At 45.2% G+C, this 22,098-nt stretch overlaps 1 protein-coding gene across 4 annotated transcripts in view; it reads right to left on the reverse strand.

The window, feature by feature from the left end:
- The window catches only part of tbc1d22a (TBC1 domain family, member 22a), a 188,177-nt gene that overhangs the window by 64,387 nt on the left and 101,692 nt on the right, over positions 1-22,098 (reverse strand). For all 4 annotated transcript variants that reach the window (XM_023969491.2, XM_023969488.2, XM_023969489.2 and 1 more), the window contains one exon: positions 6,951-7,026. In XM_023969491.2, coding sequence (XP_023825259.1) covers positions 6,951-7,026 — 76 coding nt within the window. The remainder of the gene's footprint in view (positions 1-6,950; positions 7,027-22,098) is intronic.

Below are 22,098 nucleotides of genomic sequence, written 5' to 3' on the forward strand. Positions count from 1 at the left end.
GCAGACGCAAATCAACTCATCTCGCGTCTGGAGCACTTGTCGCCAGCCCACTCATTATCTTCAGCCAATCATGGCTAGCGGAGGTTGTATTGTTTATTAACAATGGGTCTATTAACAGCTGTACACTGTAATATTAATAATAATCACTTTTATCTCATACTTACAGATGGCATAACGTTTGAATTTAAGGCACCATGACAAGTCACATGTTATCCAGATATGCGCATTGAATGGGCCTCCGTATAACTAAACATATTTTATGAGTCGAGCATGGGAGGATGCAGGAAGAATCGAACATATGGGGATGTAAAGGAGAAACATTGGTAGCGAATACTCAGGCAGGGGAGGTGACAGCAGGCAGGGGGGAGACATGGGAGGTTGAAGAGGCGGGAGAGACTGGAAGAATGGAATGAGAGGGGAGGATGGGATAGGGGACCGTGGGAAGGCAGGGGAAGAGGGGAGTTTTTCTGTCGCGACTGCCGGCCTCATCCCCTATTTTTATTGACACTGGATGCCTCTTTTGGTAGCTCTCGAGAGCTACTCTCACGCGCTGTGCGTCACTCTTATTCTCCTTGTTTCTTGACAGCAGCTACACACAACGCGACCGTTTCCGCTCTCGCTCTACTTCATGTCTTTCTCTGACACAATCCAACACATACTCAAACTATAAGAGACCCCCAAATACACATGCCATCATTAAGTGCCTCGCAAACCCTGTTAAAATATGTCAGAGCACTACCCAATACAAGTGAGTTCCATAGAATTAGAGAGGCAGGGGAATGTAGGGGGGAGGAAGGAGCAGGTTCTCAAGGTGTGAGGGAAATGTTTCTCCCGATAAGCCCATGATTGAGCTGAAATTGTTTCCCTCAAGTGAGGAGCCAGCTTATCCCTGGACCACAACCACACTCACACATCGTAGCTCACGACACACAGCACAGAGCCATCCGCGCCAGTAAAGCAGAGGGAGAGATAGATGGAGAGAATGGTTGGAGGTGCTTCAAAGTAGGGCTTTGTCCTCCTCGAACACTGCCCGCCATGGGTGGTTTGAGTATGGGTAGTTGTGTTACAGCCCAGCTGTTCAGTCAGGTCCATTGTGACCAGGGTTACTGGCAGCCTGTCATCCCTCTGTATACAGACGCCTCCAGTGACAGAAACAGAACCAGGCAACACTTTCTCCCTGTTGTCCTCTGTTGTTGTGTCGACTTTTGTTGAATTGGTCGCCGACCAACACCACCAATAAATAGCCTCGGTCATCCAAAGATTGTCTGGTCCCTACATTGTTTGGCCACGAACAGAATAGACAAGGGAAGAAAATGGCAGCCCTGAGAACATCATTGGCCTTGCATGATCGTGAGATTCTTGGTCATTCCTGGATGAAACAGGGGGAATTAGTCTGTCATTGTTTGGTGAAAGGGCAGAGCACGTGACAGAGACAAGACAGGAACCCGATGGCTCAGTTCTAGGTGAGAATAAACAGAACAGCGAGAAAAGAAAAGAGAGAAGAACAACGTGTGAGAATGTGGCGATGTCTGCCATTGCTCAGGATCAACGCGCTAGAGTCAAATACTTTATCAAGACAGTCTAGAGGCTGTGGCTTTGTGAGAATGGGGAGCGAGAAAGGGAGGGAGAGAGAGGAAGAAAAGGATGGATAGAGAGGAGAGGGGCAGAGGGGAGGCGAGGAGAGGTAGAGGTGGGGCGAGAGAAGCAGATAGATGAGAGACAGCATCACACAGTGTTCATACTGAACCTCTGTCAGGTCTAGATCACAGAGTGTCATCTGAGTGCCTATAGGTCATGGTTTAAGTGAACCATAAACTTGCACTCGGGTGGCCTCACTCTCTCTCTTCTCTAGTGCGTCTGCAGTAGGCCAGGTGTTAAGCATGCTTAGCCTCAGGGTTGGGTAGGTTACTTTCTAAATATAGATCTGTTTACAGTTACACAGAGTTACAAGTTACCTGTCCTCAATTGTAATCAGTAAAATTATCTTTTGGATTACCCACACTCGGTAACGTAATCTGATTACTTTTAGATTACATTCCCTTAAAGGCTTAGAAGAAAACAAAAAATAATATTACTGATTTGAACATCTATTGCAGGAAAAATTCAGTGTTAGAGTTTACGTAGCTGCCATAAATGGATGTTGCATTTTACTTACGGGTTGTTTTGTAGGCTTCTACTAACCCATTGCTTTATTCTACAAATAAATAATGACAATCCGCATTTCTTACATTATAACCAAAGTCGCAGATTCACAGTCGTTCCAATTAATTGAATACCTGTTGTCTCAAGAATAGGACTTGGAAATATGAATATATAGATTAAGCCCAATTTTTTTACCTGAGCATAACCCAAAAAACTAAGGACTTATTAGCCTACTCTGTTGTTAATGATTTGTTGTCCATGGAGGACTGATTTGGGCTCAATTGCTTTGAGTTGAAAAGTAAATGCGCTCTCGGGAATATAGCATGCTTTGAGCACTGCCGAAAGTGTTATATACAGTAGCACAGCGGTAAGGAATGCCGTAGTGGTGCATTTGCCAAATGGCTATTGTTGACTTTTGTTGGTCGACACTTTTGATGTCGGGATAATTTGCAGATGTGTGAAAGAGTTGAGAATGTGTCCGTAAGGAAAAAATACCCCCCCCTCATTCACGACTCCCTGCACGGAGCAGCGTTTCCAGTGGACCAGAGAGAGAGGTACAGTAGCTAGTTCATTAAAGCAAGGGATCTTAAAGCTGATGTAATTATGGTGCCTTTGGCTCTGGGTTCGTCTTAATGCATGCTTCAAACTGGCCAACTCTCTCATAATTGCATTTAGGCACAGAGAAAGAGGAAGGAGAGAGATGAAGGGTGCGGAGGGAGAGCAGTAACCTGGGAGCCAAGCTGTGCCTGGGCAGCATATTATGGTCTGTTGACCTGAGGACATGGCTACTGCACGTGTGCAGATGGAGCCAGAAAGTCTCATCCCTACCCTCTCAATAAAGCCCATCGAACCAGATATGATCTCACTGTATGAACTGAGGGTTCAAGAACACTCACTGGTCCGGTCCTGGAGCTCCAACATAGGAAGATGGACTGACTCCTTTGATTGGACTTGATGAGGAGTAAGAGTAACACTCGGGAGCGAGGATGGCTGAAAATGCCTTGACCCGGTACCGCTGTGTACTTCTGAATCCATGTCAGCCGTTGAAATATCGTTCTCTGTGTCAGCCTACGCGGAATCCTTGTCATATTCGGCATAGTGATTATTTTCTGGAAGTAGCTGCTTATGGCTGGCTGTACAGTAAGCACTGGGAGGTCACAGGAGAAGGGAGAGTGATGTAGGCCAAGGTTTCTCCCTCTCTGCTCCCCTCTGTCAGCAGTGTGTTGTACTCAGAGCCACTCCTGTATTTCATGACCACAACACTCAGGCACCAGAACGTCACATGCAGATGCACAGTTGAGCCTGAAGGTCGGCGCAGCAATTGTTTATCGGTTAATGTCTCTCGCTCCCTCGTCGTCGCCTCTCTGCTCTCTCCCTCTGTTGCTCTGTGTGCTCCGCTCCCCCCCTGCTCCCGTGTCTCTCGCTCCCCCCCTGTGTCTCGCTCCCGCCCCCTGTGTCTCTCGCTCCCCCCTGTGTCTCTCGCTCCCCCCCTGTGTCTCGCTCTCTCCCCTGTTCTCGCTTCCGTCCCCCTGTGTCGCGTGTCTCGCTCCCCCTGTGGTCTCGCTCCCCCCTGTGGTCTCCCCTGCTCGCTCACGGGCCTTTCCGCCCCTGCTGGTCTCGCTCCCCCCTGTGTCTCGTCTCCCCCCTGTGTCTCGCTCCTCTCCTCGCTCTGCTCGCCCTCCGCTCGCTCCTCTCCTCTCTCCCTCCACGCTCTCCATCGCTCTTCCCTGCTCCTCGCCCGCTCTCCTTCCCGTCTCCTCTCGCTCTCTCCTCAGCTCCCTCTCTCCTCTCTCTCCTCTCTCTCTCCCCTCCTTTGCTCCCTTCTCCGCTCCTCCTCACTCTCTCTCTCTCTCCCCACACATTTCCTTGTTACAGCTCTCGCTTACAATGCAACACATCAAGCAGCATAGCTCACTACTCCTCAAGTAACTTCCCATGGCTACCAATGCGCACGCTCAACGACAATACACACACATACTTTATGCAGCACAGAGACACACACACACACACACGTTGTGTAATGAACTAAACTTAGAGCTCAGCCTATGATCTGAAATCAATTTATAGTTTCGAATGCAGGCTGATTCCAAAGCGCTGTTGTGAGTTGTTGCATTTCGTCCCCGAACGCGTAATCAATAGAAGAACGTGATTCATTAACTTGAAATGGTATCATTAGGATGAAAAACTGGCTTGCCAAAATCAAACGTGAACTGTACTCGCCTCCACTATAGTAAAGTCGCACTCCAAGTGGCAGGTTATGTACGGTTAGCGACAACTCAAACAAAATAGACTTTCTAATTCCAATTACTGTTCCGCAACTAATGGTGTTAGCAAAACCCAGTGAACACTCATCTAAATAGGATGAGTCTTCTAAAGCTGATCTTACACATGCCCGTTAGGATGATACCCTCTTCACTATGTCTATAAGGAGTACATCCCAGGACTACCGTCTTCACAGACCTTTCATACTATTCACTGCATGTGACCTAAGGCGACAATTGCATGTATAGATGGTCTCAGTACTTAGAGAAGCTAAACTACCATTCTATGTCCCAAACATTCAAATGATGTGCACACCCGATGATAGATATAGAATGAAAATCCAATGAGTTGCAGTCGCGCCCTTCAAAAGGCCCACTGCTGTGATAGATTATAGCATTTAGTTCGGTAAATATGTCTTTGCAATTTACCGATAGTATGTAGTCTCTGTCAGCTTGTAGTTTAGTGGTTGGAGAAGGACAGCTCACTCCTGGATTTCGTGCACCGCATTCTCCTCTGTTCTACTGTCTGTCACTCTGTGTCTTGTGTGGTGACCTCCTTTCGATTAGGTGCCGACGCCACCTATGTCTCCTGAACGAAAAACTGGCCTACGGGGTTGAAATCAAACGGAGCTGGATGGTATGCTATAAGTTTGCACTGCACTCTTAGTTTTCCGATCATCGCCGGAAGGGGAAAAAAGGATGAAGTATGACCTGTGTGTTGCTCAAGTGCAGTGTCTCTTAGCGGACTAGTGAGTACATGACTTCAGGCGCTGACGCGTCAGTACGAGCGCCCAAGTATACTTTATAACCAGCTGTCCGTCAATTAACTGTAATATGGCCTCCGCTCCGCGACACCTATAAATGCACCCTTTCGTTCGTTTTACTGGGGAGTGAAGGTATGAGGCGCTTTCTTGAAGGGCCAGCAGGTTGTTTGAGAGAGAGACATATATCTGTCTTCTGGGTTTATTAAGTGAGAATGGAATACTTGTGGCGAACCCGGTCATAAGTCAGGCCTCACTTCTATGCATATGTGAACATTCCAAATAGCATTGTCTCTTTCTCACGCGCTTCCCCGCTCTCGTTCGCTCCTCGTCTCGACTTTCTCTTTCTTATCAAGACAACTAACACACGATTTGCCGCAGTGCCCGGGATTCATAGAATGTCAAGTGCGTCGTGGAGAAGTGTTGGTGCAGCAAGATCGAGTGGCAAGCTCTTCCTCGTCCTCTCGTCTCGTCCTCCCCTGGCTCGCTCGGCTCACTTAGTGGAGTCCTATCCTCCTCTCTCTCCAGTGTCCTGGTCCATGGTCCTCATTGCACATCTCTACATCTCTCCATGTCCTCGGCTGTGATCCTATCGAGCCTCTCTCTCTCTCTCCTGTGGTCCGCTATCGCCGCGCGCTCTCGTCTTGTCCGCCTCCAGGCCGTGGCTCCTAATGCCCCTCTCTCATCCTCGTCTCTCTCCCCTCGTCACTCATCCTGTGGGTCACTATTCGAACCTCTGCATCTCCTTCCTGTCACTCTCCTTGTAGTGTGCTATCCCACTGCTCTCTCCTGTCCTCTTCCTGTGTCTATCCCTCTCTCCCCATTCTGTCCTCTGCTGTGGTCCTATCCCGCTCATCTCTCTCGTCCCTCTATCTGTGTTCATATCCCTCTCTCTCTCTAACTGTCCCGTGTATCCCATCTCTCTCTCCTCTGTCCTCATGCTGTGGTCCCTCCACTACCTGTCCTCTCGCTGTGGGATCCCTATCCCTGTCTCTCTGTCCCGTCCTGTGGTCTGTCCCCTCGTCTTTCTTTTCTACTCGATCATCGTGTCTTTTCTCTCTCTTTCGCTCATTCCTTCGCTCGTCCATCTATCTCTGTTCTTGAGGTCAATCTGTTCTTCTCTCTCTCGGGTTTGCTCTCTGTCTCTCGTCTCTCTTATCGCATCGCTGCTCTCATCATGCCTCTCGCTCAGCATCTCTCGTCTCATGCAGGTGGCCATTTCCCATCTCTCTCTCTCTCCTAGTCCTCTCCCGTGGTCCTCTGCTCTCTTTACGTCTGTCCTCTTGGGAGTCACGGGTCCGTCTCGTTTAACAATCCCGTGTCCTCCGGCGGTCCCTGTGGCTCTTTACCAGTGTTCGCATCTCGGGTCTCTCCTCTCTATCTTCCTGTCCTCTTCCCCCCGATGGTCTCTGTCGGGCTCCATCATCTCTCTCTCCTGTCCTCTCACGTGGTCATTGTCCCTCTCGTCTCTCGCTCTCTCTCACTGTCCTCTCTCCCATGTGGTCCTTTCCCCTCGCTCTTTTTTCCTGTCCTCGTACGGCTGTGGTCCTTTCCCCCTCGTCTCTATCTCACCAGGGCGTCATCCAGCCTCTTCTCCTGTCCTCTAATCCTGCTGGCTTCTTTCATCTCTACCTCGTCTTCTCTACTGTCTCTCTCTCTCTCTCTCCTATGTCTCCATGTCTCTCTCTCTTCTCTGTCCTCGCTCGTCTCTCTCTCTTGTCTCTCTCTGTTTCTCTCTGTCCTACTCGTCTGTTTCTCTAAGAGAGAGAGAGGAGAGGAAGCTCACCATCGATCCTGCTGACCAACTTCTCCAGAGCCTTGACATTCCTTTGAATCCCCGGCTGGGCAAATGTGTAGTTGTCCTTGATAAGAAAGAGAAAGAGAAAGAGCGAGAGAGCGAGAGCGAGAAAGAGAGACATGAATTTCACAGCAAAGTGAGGCCTGACTTATGACGGCCGCACAATTATCCATTTTACTTAAAAACAGAGACAAGTTTGTTGTCTCAAACTGCTGCTTCAAAAACGCTCATCTACTCCAGTAAAGAAAAAGAGGATTTGTGTGAGGAATAGTAATGACGACAGCTGAACAAACAACTGCGTATACTAGCTGAGGGACACTGACACACAGTCTCATTCAAGGGTGAGCAACTAGCAACCACAGCTCGTGATCACCCCGTGGCCATTTCGTAAGAGAAAGGGAGGTCACACACAGAGACACAGGGAGACAGAGAAACAGAGAGAAGGTGAGAAATCAGGAGGTGAGCTGTCCTCTCAACCACTAAACACAAGCTGACAGGAGATTAAATGCAACATTTACAGACTAAATGCAAATATCAGCAGCAGGGCTTGAAGGGGGACTGAACTCATGGATTTTTCATTCATTATCATCCTCCTCATTACTACATTTGACTGTTTTGGGACTAGAATGTATGTTTAGTTCCTCTAAGTACTGAGACCATTATACATGCAATGTCCCCTTTAGTCACAGTATGAATAGATGACAGGTCTTGAAGAGGTAGTGATGTCTCCTTATAGCATAGTGAAGAGGGTATCCATCTAACGGGCAYGTGTAAGATCAGCTTTRWAGAACTCCATTTAGAKRGTGCTTATGGGTCTGCTAACACCATAGGCGAACAGTAATTGGAAATTGAAAAGTCTATTTTGTTTGAGGTTTGTCCTAACGTACAAACTGCCATTGGAAGTGGACTTTACATAGTGGAGCGAGTCACGTTCATTTGACATTTGCAAGCCCAGTTTTTAATCCTAATGTACATTTAAGTAATAGAATCAGTTCTTATTTGATTACGGCCTTCGGGGACGAAAAGCAACAACCTCACAACAGGCCTTGGATCTAGCCTGCATTTACGAAACTATAAATGATTCAATCATAGGCTGAGTCTCTAAGTTTAAGTTATTACAAACGTGTGTGTGTGTGTGTCTGCTGACTGCATCGGAGCCATGGGAAGACTATGAGGGAGTTGGCTATCTGCTGATGTGTTGCACTTGTAGAGAGAGCTGCAAGGACAAGGTGTGTGAAGAAGAGAGAGAGAAGGAGAAGAAGAGAGCGGAGGAAGAACGAGAAGAGAGAGCGAGAGAGAGGACGAGAGAGAGAGAAGAGAGAGAGCGAGAGAGAAGCAGAGAGAGAGAGAGCAGAAGAGAGGAGCAGAGAGAGAGCGAAGAGAGAGAGAGCGAGAGAGAGAGAGCGAGAGAAGAAGAACGAGAAGAGAGAGAGCCGAGAGAGAGAGACGAAGAGAGAGAGCGAGAGAGAGACAGAGGAGAGAGCGAGAGAGAGAGAGAGAGAGAAGAGAGGAGAGAGAAGAAGAAAGAGAGAAGAGAGAGAAGAGAGAGAGAGCGAGAGAGAGAGAGAGAGACGAGGGAGGGTGAGCGAGACAGAGCGAGGGAGTGAGCGAGACAGAGCGAGGGAGGGAGCGAGAACGAAAAGAGAGGAACGAGAGAGAGCGACGAGCGGAGAGAGCGACGAGGGAGAAGCGAGCGAGAGAGAGCGAGCGAGGGAGCGAGCGAGCAGACACAGGGGGGAGCGAGACACAGGGGAGCGAGACACAGGGGGGAGCAGCACAGGGGGGAGCGAACACAGGGGGGAGCGAGACACAGGGGGGAGCAGACACAGGGGCGAGCCGAGACACAGGGGAGCGACCAGGGGAGACACAGGGGGGAGCGAGACACAGGGAGCGAGACACAGGGGAGCGAGACACAGGGGGGGAGCGAGACACAGGGGGGAGCAGACACAGGGCGAGGACACAGGGGAGAGCGAGACACAGGGGAGAGCGAGACACAGGGGGAGCGAGACACAGGGAGAGAGACACAGGGGAGCGAGACCACAGGGGAGCGAGACACAGGGGAGCGAGACACAGGGGGAGCGAGACACAGGGAGCAGAGACACAGAAGGACAGAGGAAAGAAGAGCGACAGAGGGAGCGAGAGACATTAACCGATAAACAATTGCTGCCCGACCTTCAGGCTCAACTGTGCATCCTGCAGTGAGCGTTCTGGTGCCTGAGTGTTGTGGTCATGAATACAGGAGTGGCTCTGGATACAACACACTGCTGACAGAGGGGGAGCGAGAGGGAGAAACCTTGGCCTACCATCACCTCTCCCTTCCCTGTGACCTCCCAGTGCTACTGTACAGCCCAGCCATAAGCAGCTACTTCCAGAAAATAATACACTATGCCGAATATGACAAGGATTCCGCGTAGGCTGACACAGAGAACRGATATTTCAACGGCTGACATGGATTCAGAAGTACACAGCRGTACCGGGTCAAGGCATTTTCAGCCATCCTCGCTCCCGAGTGTTACCTCTACTCCTCATCCAAGTCCAATCAAYAGGAGTCAGTCCATTCTCCTATAGTGGAGCTCCAGGACCGGACCAGTGAGTGTTCTGAACCCCTCAGTTCAATACAGTGAGATCATATCTGGTTCGATGGGCTTTATTRGAGAGGGTAGGGATTGAGACTTTCTGGCTCCATCTGCACACGTGCAGTAGCCATGTCCTCAGGTCAACAGACCATAATATGCTGCCCAGGCACAGCTGGTCTCCCAGGTTACTGCTCTCCCTCCGCACCCTTCATCTCTCTCCTTCCCTCTTTCTCTGTGCCTAAATGCAATTATGAGAGAGTTGGCCAGTTTGAAGCATGCATTAAGACGAACCCAGAGCCCAMAGGCACCGATAATTACATCAGCTTTAAGATCCCTTGCTTTAATGAACTAGCTACTGTACCTCTCTCTCTGGTCCACTGGGAAACGCTGCTCCGTGCAGGGAGTCGTGAATAGGGAGGGGGGGGGGAGATTTTTTTCCCTTACGGACACATTCTCAAACTCTTAAACATCTGCAAATTATCCCGACATCAAAGTGTCACCAACAAAAAGGTCAACAATAGCCATTTGGCAAATGCACCCTACGGCATTCCTTACCGCGTGTACTGTATATAACACCTTTCGGCAGTGCTCAAAGCATGCTATATTCCCGAGAGCCGCATTTACTTTTCAACTCAAAGCAATGAGCCCAAATCAGTCCTCCATGACAACAAAATCATTAACAACAGAGTAGGCTAATAAGTCCTTMGTTTTTGGGTTATGCTCAGGTAAARAAATTGGGCTAATCTATAATTCCATATTTCCAAGTCCTATTCTTGAAGACCAACAGGTATTMAATTAATTGGAACGACTGGAAATCTGACTTTGGTTTATAATGTAAAGAAATGGCCGGATTGTATTATTATTTGTAGAATAAAGCAATGGGTTAGTAGAAGCCTACAAAACCAACCCGTAAAGTAAAATGCAACATCCATTTATGGCCAGCTACGTAAACTCTAAACACTGATTTTTCCTGCAATAGATGTTCAAATCAGTAATATTATTTTTTGTCTTCTTCTAATGCCTCTTAAGGGGAATGTAATCTAAAAGTAATCAGATTACGTTACCGAGTGTGGGTAATCCAAAAGATAATTTACTGATTACAATTGAGGACAGGTAACTTGTAACTTGTAACTGTAACAGATTATATTTAGAAAGTAACCTACCCAACCCTGAGGCTAAGCATGCTTAACACCTGGCCTACTGCAGAGCACTAGAGAAGAAGRGAGTGAGGCCACAGTGCAAGTGTTAAGGTTCACTTAACCTGACCTGTAGCACTCAGATGACACCCTGTGATCTAGACTGACAGAGGTCAGTATGAACACTGTGTGATGCTGTCTCTCATATCTGCTTCTCTCGCCCCACCTCTACCTCTCCCTCGCCTCCCCTCCTGCCCCCTCTCTCTCTATCCATCCTTCTTCCTCTCTCTCCCTCCCTTTCTCGCTCCCCATCTCTCCACAAAGCCACAGCTCTAGACTGTCTGTGATAAAGTATTTGACTCTAGCGTTGATCCTGAGGCAATGGCAGGACATCGCCACATTCCACACTTTGTTCTTCTCTCTTTTCTTTTCTCGCTGTTCTGTTATTCTCACCTAGAAACTGAGCCATCGGGCCASTGTCTGTCTCTGTCACGTCTCTGCCCTCACCAACAATGACAACTATTCCCCCTTTTCATCCCAGGAATGACAAGAATCTCACGATCGATGCAAGGCCAATGATGTTCTCAGGGCTGCCATTTCTTCCCTTGTCTATTCTGTTCGTGGCCAAACAATGTAGGACACAATCTTTGATGACCGAGGCTATTTATTGTGTGTGTCGGCGCCAATCAACAAAGTGAACAACAACAGAGGACAACAGGAGAAAGTGTGCCTGTCTGTCTGTCACTGGAGGCGTCTGTTACAGAGATGACAGCTGCAGATAACCCTGAGTCACAATGGACCTGCTGAACACCGGGCTGTACACACACACCCATACAAACACACAGGGGGCGTGTTGAGGAGGACAAAGCCCTATTGAAGCACCTCCAACATTCTCTCCATCTATCTCTCCCTCTGCTTACTGGCGGATGGCTCTGTGTGTGTGTGTGAGTGTGTGAGTGTGTGTGTGTTCAGGGATAAGCTGGCTCCTCACTGTGAGGGAACAATCAGCAATCATGGGCTTAACTGGAAAAGGATCTCACTCACACTGAGAACCTGTCCTCTTCTCCCCCTACCTCTCTAATTCTAGGACTCATTGATTGGGAGTGCTCTGACATATTTTAACAGGGTCTGCGAGGCACTTAAATGCGCATGTGAATTGGGGGTCTTATAGTTTCAGTATGTGTTGGATGTGTCAGAGAAAGGAATGAATAGAGCGAGAGCGTGAGAGTCGGCGTTGTGTGTGTGTTGCTCCAGAAAAAGAGAATAAGAGTGACGGGCCTCTATCAGCTGTGTGATTGAGTAGCTCGCAGAGCTACAAAAGAGGCATCCAGCTGTCAATAAAAAGGTAGGGGAGAGCCGCAGTCGGACAGAAAAACTCCCTCTTCCCCTGCTCCCCAGGTCCCATCCCTCCTCCCCGTCTCATTCCATTCTTCCAGTCTCTCCCGCTCCCTCCATGTCTCCCCCTGCCTGCCTGTCACCCTCCCTCTGCCTGAGTATCCTTCCAATGTTTCTCCTTTACATCCCCATGTTTCATTCTCCTCTCTCCAGGGCTCAAATCAAAATGTGTTTTTTTGGCATCAATGCTTCTGGAACATGTGAACTTTCATGTGCCTTAAATTCAAACGTGTATGCCATCTGTAAGTAGGAATAAAGTGTTAAATTACGAGTCCAGCTGGTTTAGCCAAAGTAATAACAACAACCTTCCGTAGCCATGATTGGCTGAGATAATGAGTGGGCTGGACATGCCGGAGATGAGTTTGGATTGGTCTGCAATATATAGCACGTTTCTGTCTATTTGAGCTGGTCAGTATGTCTAGGTAATTCTGTCTAACGAGGTATTAAAAATAAAATAAATGTATTGTGTATTAAAACTGCAGAGTGTTGCTCTCCACGTTGCTGAGGAGTTTAAAGCAGTAGAAGTGACATCACGAGTTGGATTATGGTTCATTGTTGACCTAGTTAGCTGAGTGTGCCAGAGAGCGCAGAATAACTGATGAATTTACAATGCTCAAAACTGGTGAATATGGCCGTGTCAGTAAACATCAGTAAACTCGTGGCCAGAGCTCGGCGTGTGCGCTCTGAACGCGAAACGCTCGGAATTTATGAATGGAACAATCTGACAGCACAGTTGCAGTCACCAACGCTCTGGATAACATAACAGCTCTGCTAGGGCGGGCAATGTTCGCAGAGCTGTTCTCTCTCACTTAGATGTCTGGAAGTAGCTAGCAAGTTAGCTTGGGTGCTTGACTGCTGTTGTAAATACATTAAGATCAATCCTTAAAGAGACGGGTGGGGCTAAACTTAAGAGGGTGTGAATGACGCTGAATGGGTGTAGACATGAGTACAGTACCTAAAACATTCCAAGGTCATTTTCTCAAAAGTGAATTTAACAGTTTGCAAAAAATTTTGTTCACCATGGTCTACAACTGTGTGTACTGTATTATGTCCGGACTCAATTTGCAGCTCTTCGCTCGCTTCCTCTTCTCCACACTACATCTCTAAACACAGATCAGTTTCACCTTCTTTTTCTGTTTTCGTATCTCTTCTTGCTTCCACATCATTCTCTCCAACCCACCTTCCTCTCTGCTATATCAGGCCCTTCACTATTGCAAAGTCACTAACTATACATTCATGTACATACTACCTCAATTGGCCCGACCAACCAGTGCACCCACACATTGGCTAACCGGACTATCTGCATTGTGTCCCGCCACCCACAACCCACCAACCCCTCTTTTACACCACTGCTACTCTCTGTTCATCATATATGCATAGTCACTTGAACCATATCAACATGTACATACTACCTCAATCAGCCTGACTAACCGGTGTCTGTATATAGCCTCGCTACTGTTATTTCTCACTGTCTTTTAACTGTTGTTTTATTTCTTTACTTACTTATTGTTCACCTAATACCTTTTTTTGCACTATTGGTTAGAGCCTGTAAGTAAGCATTTCASTGTAAGGTCTACACCTGTTGTATTCAGCGCACGTGACAAATAAACTTTGATTTGATGATAAACCATTTTGTAGCTCTGAGTCTACTTTTATCCAATGTAAAAAAACACCATTTCAAATGTTGCCACACAAGAACGATTTGAGCCGGTCAGTCACATTTAGTCACATTTTGCGACCCTTTGACTTGCTTGTGCAAGAAAAATGTTGACACACATTTTTACACTAGGAGGCTAAAACCATGATTTGGTTCAACAGAAAGGTAAATTATCCTCATGATTCTTGTAATGAAAATGTCTGCCTGCCCCTGTACCTTTTTCGCTGGGTCCTGCTGCTGTGTTGAGCGAGCTACTCTCTCCTTACCCAGGAAAAAGTGGTTCTGATTGTATAACATTGTAAAATCCAWTAACGGGGAAAACACAGCGATCCTGTTGTCCACAGTTAAGGAGGTTCTCAGCTTTCTGTACAAAAAATAAATAATCAACTCTCAATTTTGAGCTCAATAGCAACTATTTTACAACCAAGACATTTGATATGGCTTTGAGTTACAGAGCGAGAGAAATGCGCATTGGCCATTGCGATTGCATAGGCCTCACTGGGCGGTAGGCTACAACTGCAACGGTTTATGGAGATTACATTAACTTTTAGGCTAATACATGGCTACTAGTGGGTATTACAGTATATTTAGAGTCATATTAACAGTAAAATGTAACAGCCTAATTGTCTACCCACAATGCATGACAATCACTGGATTAGGTTGCACATTAGAATGAATGTGAATATATATAAATGTACAACTGAATTAGAGGTCGACCGATTATGATTTTTCAACGCAGATACCGATTACTGGAGGACCAAAAAAGCCGATACCGATTAATCKGACGATTTTTTAAATGTATTTGTAATAATGACAATTACAGCAATACTGAATGAACACTTATTTTAACTTAATATAATACATCAATAAAATCAATTTAGCCTCAAATAATGAAACATGTTCAATTTGGTTTAAATAATGCAAAAACAAAGTGTTGGAGAAGAAAGTAAAGCAGTGGCATTTCGACCCATTAGGCACACACAGGCTTTAAACTGATCGTGGAACATAGCTAGATTTCTGACCTTCGCATTGTCCTGTCATGATTTTCGCTGTAGAAAGGAGTGTTGGTTCACCCACAGACAGAATTCAGAAACGGTTTTAGAAACTAGAGATTGTTTTCTATTCCAATTAGTAATAATAATATGCATTATTGTACGAGCAAGAAATTGAGTACGAGGCAGTTTAATTTTGAAATTGTAAAAAAATAAATAGTGCTAACAGCTCCCTCCTATTGAACAAAAGGTTATTAATTAAGATATTAAAAAGTCATTGGTGATTTTTTCTACAGTGTTGCATGATGGGAAATCTAGTAATGGCTTCACTTTGCGATAAATAATTTCCATTCTTAGTAAACAAAATAAAACAATACTTCTCTGTCACGGCAACTACATGTCTCACAGCCAGAGCTGCATTCCTAACACTGGGACTTTTACTGGCATGCGATCTCAGAAGTGGATTTCAAAGTGAATTATGCAGAAACACTCCTCATCAGAAATGGTCTGTTGCGTAGAGAGAAAATAAATAAGGTCGAACTCGTCGGAATTTTGAGCGCATCAATGCAGCCCAACTATGATACCGTTAGACGAAAATGTTGGCACTGGAGAGACTTGCCTCCCACCGATGTGTATAAGTCTTATAACCATTACCCTGCGACGAAATGCAACTGACTCGGATTGATCAAGTAAATGGCGCGTTCACCTTGCAAAGTGGCTACAGCTACGCGCCATTGCACTGTGGCCCTGGCTAACGCGCCTGCGAAGAATATTTCCAAATGCGGAAATCTCATGTGGTAAAATCTCATTAGGTATGTGGGGACCTCGTTTCGCGTTCGCTCTCTCTGATGTCGTCTTCGAGTGTTGCCTTAATCATAACCTTGATGGTTTGCAATTTGTGACTGTGGATGCCCTACAAACTCTTTTGAAGTCAGTTCTCTGTGAGTAAGGCAGAGATTTTGTGACCAATCGCGGTAAGCGATGTGAGCGAACTAACTCAAAATGCCGATGGAAACCATTTGTTTGTAGCGGAAACATTGTTGGCATTTTGTGTTGGAATATGTCAGATGTTGCGAAAATGCAGCGATTGGTAATATATTGCCACGCTGGTACTTCATAATCCAAGAGTTTAAGTTTAGGGCAGAGAAGCCGCTTCTTTACCAACCACAGTCATTGATTGAGTGTCATATGCGCCCGCCATCGCTGCTTAACATAATCATGAATATGTTTGTCGCCATCATGCGCATTCCTTCAGTTTGAGCACAGACAATGCAATTGTTTTTCAAATTTCAGCAGCTTTTGTGTACTTTATTCATGGGGCTAGTAGGCTAGCTGCATGGGAAATTGTTGTCTATAATGATGTATTGTCAGAAGTCATTGTATTTGTCAATTTTTTCCATTAACAAGGCTGATAAGTATGTGCCCTCACTTTGAAATTTAGCAAGGTTTGTTTGTATTTATATTTTTTAGAAGTCCAAGCTATCTGTGCTAAAAAGTGATGGCTACAGTATATGTAACTATTCTTCCCCTTTTTGAGTGACCCGAAGTTCAAGCTGCTTATCTAAATTTGGTGAATAATGCAATGTACTGTTTATTCAGTACAATCCAGCTTAAAATCTATGTTAGGTCTAACCAAGAGTTGTTCCCTTCGCTTACGGCCCCTTACCTACCCTGAATACATACTGCCGATCTCATCTGATCGCGAAGCCAAGCGAGGGTCGGGCCTGGTTAGTACTTGGATGGGGGACTGCCTGGTAATATCCAGGTGCTGTCCATAAACATTTTGTTCCACCGCATAGCGCGGGATTGGCCATGCTCATGCATTATTCTCAAATCGCCATGCGAACACTGCCTTGATATGTAAGGAGCGTTTGATCGCTGAATTGACTAATATTTGCACGACTCTATATTAGTAGATGGGCATGGATCTCCCCTGCTCGCTTTTAATACGATCAAAGTTCCTTGTGTTGTCAGGGAGCAACTGCCTTTTATTTATAGACCAAATAAGAATTTTGTTACTGAATGCAGCTTGTGTGTGCTTTGTGCTCCAGCGCCCTGTTTCCAAATGATCAGAGGAAATTAATGCTGGTGCAGGAGAGGAACTGGCTTGATGTCTGATGCGCCCTGTGTTTTCCATGGTGGAATTACAACCTTCTTTTTACGGAGTAAATCAAAAGCACATAGAGATGTGAGATGTTTAACGATAAGAATATCGAATTGGTTTCATGACCAATTTGTCTGTGTGTGATGTTGAATGTGATTGTTTTCGTCATATCGCATACATTTGTGATATCAGACATGAATGTAATTAAGGAGTGAGGTTAAGAGAGTGCGAATTGGTGATTTTTTCTACAGTGTTGCATGATGGGAATTCTAGTGGTTCACTGAATATAAATCAGTTAAACAAAATAAACAACTTTTTCACCACTCTGTCTGCAAGCTTGCATCCTAAATCGGCATTTCACGCAGGTCGAAGTTGGATGTGATAAAAATGGTATTTTCAGAAAACACAAAGTGGTTTACCGTTAAGACGAAAATTGGGCCACTGGAGAGACTTGCCCTCCACCATTTGTATAAGTCATACTTACCGGCAAATGAGCTACCGTTATCAAGACGGTTCACCCAGGGCGAGCTCAAAGCCAGTGCCAATGTGGCTGTGCTGACCCCTGCGAATTTCCCAAAAATGCGGAAATCTCGATTGACTAATTATGGTAGTGGGGGACTCGTTCGCGCCTCTCTCCTGATGTCTTGTTGTAATTCATAAACCTTGAGGTTGACTTTTGTGCTTATGAGTTCTTTGAAGTCAGTTTTTGAAAGGAATTTTGTGGGACCAATCGAAAGGTGGACTTAATCAAAAGGTGGAAACAATCAATTCAGAGATAGTTGAGAAGCCGGTCTAACCCCACCCCAGTCATGGGATGTGTCATACGCGCCCCATGCCTTACAATATGAAATTGTCCCATACATGCGCTCCTCCTTAGCACAGAACAATGCAATGTTTTCAACATTCAGCTTTTGTGTATTTATTCTGGGCTAGTAGGCTTAGCTGCCATGGGAAATTGTTGCTAATGATGGTTATTCAGAAGTTCATTGTATTTGTCAATTTCCCACAAGCGCTGAAATATGTGCCCTCGCTTTTGGCAAATGTTAGCAAGGTTTGTTGTTATTTCATCCAACTATCTGCGCTAAAAAGTGATGGCTACCAAGTATATGGAATTCTTCCCTTTTGATGACCCAAAGCTCCAAGCTGCTTATCTAATTGGTGGAAAATGCACTGTCTGTTTATCAGACTCACTTTGCGCTATATGGTGATACCAAAGAGTTGTTCTTCGCTATACTGCTTACCGACCTGAATACACCCGATCTCGTCTGATCTCGAAGCTAAAAGACGAAGGTCGGGCCTGGTTAGTACTTGGATGGGAGACCTGCCTGGGAATACCAGGTGCTGTAGCATTTTGTCCACTGATGTGTGCTCTGCAATTATTTAATCAGCAACCACTGCCTTGTAGTAAGCGTTTGATGCTGAATTGAGCTCTAAATTCTGCTTGATATGGATAGTTCTTCCCTGCCCTATATTAATACGTTTCTCTCACAGCAGGATTCCTTGAGTTTGTTGTCACCGCGACGCAAACTTGTCACTCGTTATTTAATAAGCGGAGAAATAAGCACAATAATATATGTTGCTGAATGCAGCTTGTGTGTGCCCTTTGTGCTCCCTCGCCCTGTTCAAATGACAGAAGGAATTAATGTGGTGAGGAGAGAGCTGGACTGATGTCTGATGGCCCTGTGTTTTTCCATGGTGGAACTTTTACAACCAACATTCTTTTACAGAATAAATCAAAAGCACAGAGAATGTGAGATGTTATCGATAATAAATCAATTGCGTTTCATGCATTTGTCTGTGGTGATGCTCGATTGTGAATTATTGTATTTCTCATACGCATACATTTGTGATATCAGACAGGTTAATTAAGATATTAAATAGCTTGCATTAGCGGGTGATTTTTTCTTTACTCTCATGTTTGTCTATAGATGTGAATCTGAGGTGGTTTCATCTTGATATCTATAAAATCCAAAATAAACAACTTTTTCACCACGCTGTCTGCAATGTTCAGTTATCATCATAAATAGCAGGCATTTCAACGCATAGGTCGAAAGTGATTGTGATATTATCAGATACACCGCAAGTGGTTACCGTTAGACGAAAATGTATCGCACTGGAGGAGACTTAACTGCTCCACCGACTGGTGATATACGTCATACTTACCTGGCAAGGGAGCTACCGTGATCAAGAAGGCTCGGAGCTCACACCTCAGGGCGATGAGCTTTTTTTCAAGACCATGTGCACTCTTGGTTTGTGCTGACCCCTGCGTAAATTTCCCAAATTGTAGGTAAATCTCGATATAGCATAATTTTATAACTGGATTCGAGAGGGGTACTAGACTGTTATCCCCGCTCTCCCCGTGATGTCTTTGTAAAATGAGTGACATAAACCTCTATGGAGGTAACTATGTGGCGTATGGAGATACTAATTGAAGTACAGTTTTAAAGAGATTTTTCTGGAACACAATTGCGAAAGGTGTGATCTAATCTATAAGGTGGAAGAGCATTTGTTTGTAGCGAACCCATGTTGGGATTTTGCTGGAAACATTTCATGTTGGCCAATATCAGCAATGAGTAATGCTCTTATAGACCAACGACTCGGATACTTCAATCAAGAGAGTAGTTGAGTAGCGCGTCGTCGATAACGCGCGCACACCCGCAGTCATGGATTGTAGTCTACAAGCTGCCCATGCGCTTTAGCCAATATAGGATATTGTCCATACATGCGCTCCTCCTAGCACAGAACATGATTGCGTCGACTGCTAATTAGTGTGTATATACAAGCATTCAGAGCTACTGTTGCTATATTTAATTCGTGGCTATATTTGATAGTATGTCTGCAGCGGAATTTGTTCTAATGACTCTGTGACTTATGGATCCAGATGTCGAGTATGGTATTAGTCCATTTATTCTGCCACATACAAGGCTGAAATGACTTGTCTGCCTCTGTCTTCTGACTAATGTAGCAAGTGTTAATATTGAATATTGTTGAGATTCTTCTATCTCCAAAACTACTGGGCTAAATAAAGTTGATGGCCACCAGTTATTATCTCGCATAATTTCTTGCCGTCCATGATAAGTTTTTTGAGTGACTCACGAGAATGTCGCTTCATTAGACTTGCCTTATTATGCGTTAAATTGGTATAAAAAGTGGCAATGTCTGGGTTTATCAGGAACTCCTACTTTTGACCTTCTCATTATGTGTACAAGAGTTATTCCTTCGCTTTACGTCTTTACCTACATGCTGAAACTACAATCCCTGTCTGTATCTCATTTCTCTCGATCTAGGAGCTAAGCTAAAGCCGGTTCGGGTCGCTGGTTAGTAACATTACTTTGGAATGTGGGAGACTATGCCTTGAATACCAGGTGCTGTAAGCATTTTGTCCACTTAGGTGTGTGCTTCTTGCCTTATTATTTTAATCAGCTAAACTCACGTGGCCTCATTTGTACTGTAAGCTTTTGATTGTCTGAATTGAAGCTTAAATATGTTCCATGGCTTATAAAATGGCTGTGTTCTCCCCACTGCCCTTTTAATAACGATCAAAGTTCCTTGTGTTGGATGCAGGGAGCAACTGCTTTTTAATTAGCCTTTCAGTATCAGACACCATATTCTAACGCTATTTGTTTCCTTGCTTGCAGCTGGGTGTGCTTTGCTGCTCCTCTCGCCCTGTCAAATGATTCAGAGGAATTAATCTGGTGACGGAGAGGAGCTGGACGTGATGTCGCTAATGGCCCTCTGTGTTTTGCTGCGCTGGGGAATTACAACCTTTTTTCACAAAGACGCTGAAATCACGAAGAAAAAGACACAACAGCGAATTGAGATCAGTTACTGCAGATAGAGACTCAAATCAATTGGTTTACGATGCATTTCGTCTGTGTGTGTGTGTCTAATGTGATTGTATTTCGTCATATCGCATACTATACTCCCTGGTAGTATTCCAGCGAGTTAACTTAAAGATATTAAAAGTTCATTTGGTGATTTTTTCTACAGTGTTTGCATGATGGAATCTAGTGGCTTCACTGAATGACAAATCTAGTAACAAGTAAAAACTTTTCACCACTCTGCTGCCAAAGTGCATTCCTAAAGCGGAAAAACAATATATACAACACATACAAAATATATAATATATACAAGACACAAAGTAGATACACATAAGAACAGAAAAATGTTGGCACGTGGAGAGACTTGCCTGCTCCACAGATGCATATATACCTTTCTAATACTTATACCCTTGAGCAAGGGAAGGTCTTCTCCACGATTGATCAAGAAGGCGGTTCACCCCACGGAGCCGCTGACGTGAAACACTATTAAGCGCGCACCACTCCCTGCCTAACCTAGCTAGCCCATTTACATCAGTCTACACAGCCTTTTAATCATCGCCGCCATGAACAGGAGTTGCATAGGCTTGAAGTCACTAAACAGAGCCAATGCTTTGATGCACAACGAAGAGCTGCCTGGCAAAACGCTAGCGAAAGGGCTGTTGAATGGTATGCTTACGAGCCCCCATGCCTGCTGCCTACCAGCCGCTCAGTCAGATCTGCCTCTATCAAATCACAACTAGCTTAGACGTAGTTATAACATAATTAACACACAGATAAATACGAGCCTTAGCTGTCATTAAATGATTGGTCGAAATTCCGCGAAACTATCATCTCTGAAAACAATGAGTTTATGTCTTTTCAGCTGAAATACAGAAGCGTTCCCTATGTTTATTCTAATGCTGGTGCGCATCCATAAGTCTAAATATTCCTGTACATTGCACAACCTTCAATGGTTATGTCATAATACGTTAGATTCGGCAACTTAGCGCCGGCCAATCTGTTGCATATACATTGACTTGCCGTGCCAATGAAAACGCAAGAGAAAGTGACACAATTCACCTGGCTAATATGCTCCTGCTAACCTGGCATATTCTTTTAGCTAAATATGCAGTCGTTATAGAATATATGTCTGATCTGATAGTTGATTTTTAAGAGCCATTGAATGTTTATGGCTTAGCGTACACATTGCGAAGCCAACATGATACGCCCCCGCATTCGATTATATGCAACGCAGGACACGCCCCTAAGATAACAAGTTCAGTAATATCATCAACCCATGTGTAGTTAACTAGAGATTAGTGATTGATAGTATGTTTTTTAAAAGATAAGTTAATGGAGCTAGCCATCTACCTTGGCCTTACTGCCAAATGGGTTTTTTAAAATTTTCTAGTGGGTTGAATGGATGGTTTAGCGGTAACAGGGCAGGCCTCACTCGTTGGAAGTGCAAGTGTATGC

The sequence above is a fragment of the Salvelinus sp. IW2-2015 genome, linkage group LG24 (genome assembly GCF_002910315.2).
Source record: "Salvelinus sp. IW2-2015 linkage group LG24, ASM291031v2, whole genome shotgun sequence".
Taxonomy (NCBI): Eukaryota; Metazoa; Chordata; class Actinopteri; order Salmoniformes; family Salmonidae; genus Salvelinus; species Salvelinus sp. IW2-2015.